Source organism: Octopus bimaculoides, chromosome 3 (genome assembly GCF_001194135.2).
Source record: "Octopus bimaculoides isolate UCB-OBI-ISO-001 chromosome 3, ASM119413v2, whole genome shotgun sequence".
Taxonomy (NCBI): Eukaryota; Metazoa; Mollusca; class Cephalopoda; order Octopoda; family Octopodidae; genus Octopus; species Octopus bimaculoides.
This window is the reverse complement of record NC_068983.1, coordinates 46,871,224-46,873,681: the sequence shown is the minus strand read 5'-3', so window position 1 is coordinate 46,873,681 and position 2,458 is coordinate 46,871,224. Positions and strand designations below refer to the sequence as shown.

At 39.7% G+C, this 2,458-nt stretch overlaps 1 protein-coding gene across 1 annotated transcript in view; it reads right to left on the bottom strand.

Moving 5' to 3' along the window:
* LOC106875605 (telomerase protein component 1) overlaps nucleotides 1-2,458 on the bottom strand; it is a 214,501-nt gene that overhangs the window by 21,743 nt on the left and 190,300 nt on the right. The window contains exon 50 of the mRNA XM_052966744.1: nucleotides 774-881. Within this exon, the coding sequence (XP_052822704.1) occupies nucleotides 774-881 (108 nt within the window). The remainder of the gene's footprint in view (nucleotides 1-773; nucleotides 882-2,458) is intronic.

Genomic DNA, 2,458 nt, shown 5'->3' with positions numbered 1-2,458 from the left:
CCAGCGGCACTGGCAATGATCTCGCTCGAATGTCTTTACACGTGCCACCGGCACAAGTGCCAGGAAGGCGACGCTGGGCACAGGTGCCATCACAATTTCGCTTTCGCTTGCCCCAACAGGTCTTTGCAAGCCGAGTTTCGTGTCTAATGAATGAGACGACGTTGGCATGGGTGCCAGTCGTCGAATTTAGTTCGATTTTGATTTCACTTGCCTCAACAGGTCTTCGCAAGCGGAGTTTAGTGTCCAATGAAAGAAGGTACATATAAGTGAGCTGGCAGAGGCCTTGGATTTAGATCTCACTTGGCTTGCCGGGTCTTCTCACGCACAACATATTTCCAAAGGTCTCAGTCAGAAGTCATCGCCTCAGTGAGGCCCAATGTTCGAAGGTCGTATGGTAGGGTTAGAGTATAAATATATTTTATATGAGGAGGGTGGTCGCTGCGGAAAGACAAGGGGCTGGTGGGGGGTCAATGCGGAAGGAGAAGTGGTTAAAGGGGGCCGATGCAGAAGATAGAGTGGCTAAAGGGGGCCGATGCGGAAAGACAAGGGGCTAAAGGGGTTGATGCAGAAGGAGAAGTGGCAAAGGGGGTCGATACGGAAGGACAAAAGGCTAAAAGCGGCCGATACAGAAGGAGAAGTGACTAAAGGTGTTTGATGGTCGAAAAAGTTTGGCGACCCCTGAACTAAACCTTTCAAGATGGTGCCCCAGCATGACCACTGTCTAATGACTCAACCAAATATAAGATAGAGAAAAAAGAGAAAAGACATATTACCCTATAACTGACAGCATTAATAGGAGCCATGTGACCAGTCATCGTGCTTGCCAGTGTGCCATTTCTGGTATTCCAAACTTTTATCAAAAAGTCATTTGAACATGTGACCTAAAAAAAAAAATTTAAAAAAACAGTTAATAACATTCAATGAAACATTCTGTTAAAAATAATCACCGTATTTGACAGCCTCCAAGACACGCCATTTTACCCAAAAATGGCTTTAAAAATCCCCCTGCGTCCAATGCACTCAATGTAGACTCAAAACTCCCTCCCCTCAAAATGGTATGTATGTTTACAAAACGTGTGCTGCCATCTATTGGTGAAAAATCACCTATGGTAAGTTTATATCGAATGTGGATGCAATAAATTGCTTAAAATTACTGGTAATAACATAAAGTTATACAGGTAAGTGGAAGAATTAAAACATTATCTTAGTGGTAATTTATTTTACAAAAGTATAGCCTAGGCTAGGGTGCATCCTATGCACTTGTGTGTCTTATAGGCCATCAAATATAGTAAGCTGCTTGATAAAGAAATTTGCCTTCAAATGTTGTGGTTCCAAGTTCCAGGTCTCAAGTTCAATCCCACCGTGTGATGCTTTGGACAAGTGTCTTTTACTATAATATCAGACCAACCAAAGCCTCGTGAGTAGATTTGGTAAACAGAAAGTGAAAGTAGGCTGTTGTAAATAGGTACAATTGTATATATGTATAGGCATTGAGGGGGAGCCTTTGTGTCTCCCTATCTTGACATCATGCAATGGTTGTAAATGAGTGCCACCCTCGTTTACTTCTAATGTATACCTATGCATATGTGTATGAGTGTGTATATGTGTGCATGTATGTGTGAGTGAGTGAGTGTGTGTGTGTGTGTGTGTGTGTGTGTGTATCCTTGTCTTGGCATCAGATGGTGGGTATAAATGAATGTTGTTTGTTTCCAATCTTTCGTAAAAACTGAGTCCGACTACAGGGAAATAGGTGAGGATGGGTGACAGGAAAATTTACCTTAATGAATTTCATTTGACCCATGCAAGCATGGACAAGTGGATATTAATGTGATGAGGATGATGATGTTGTTGATGATGATGATGATAATGACGGTAATGGTGATGATGATGATGATGAGGATTATGATGATGTTGATGATAATGGTGATGAAGGTGATGATGATAAGGAGGAGAATTATGATAATGGTGATGATGATGTTGCTCTTGCTGTTGTTTAGCCCGAAGTAAGCCCTGGTTAAGCAGACCTGAGGTATCATCTACACTTCTGAATACTTGAGGACATGTCTATATATGGTAATAAGAAAAATACACTTAGCACATTTATCTGTATTTGTATATTTGTATTCACATACATTTACTTATCTCTTTATTTATTATTAAAAAAATAAATATTACACTCCACACAGACATATTCACTGATACTTCAATTAATGTTTGGCTGTTTTGTATACAACTACACATAAAAATAAGTATTGATATAAATGTGTATGAATATATACATAGGGTGTCCATAATATAGCTTTATAACAGAAATTGAACATCGTGTCGATATGCTGTGTGCAACCAATGGAGTCACATGGAAATGTTTTGATGTTTCTAATAAAACTATATTGCTTTATATTTGTGTATCTCTGTTTTCCAATAAACTCTGCTGGGTCACCTGTATTTTCCATTTCTT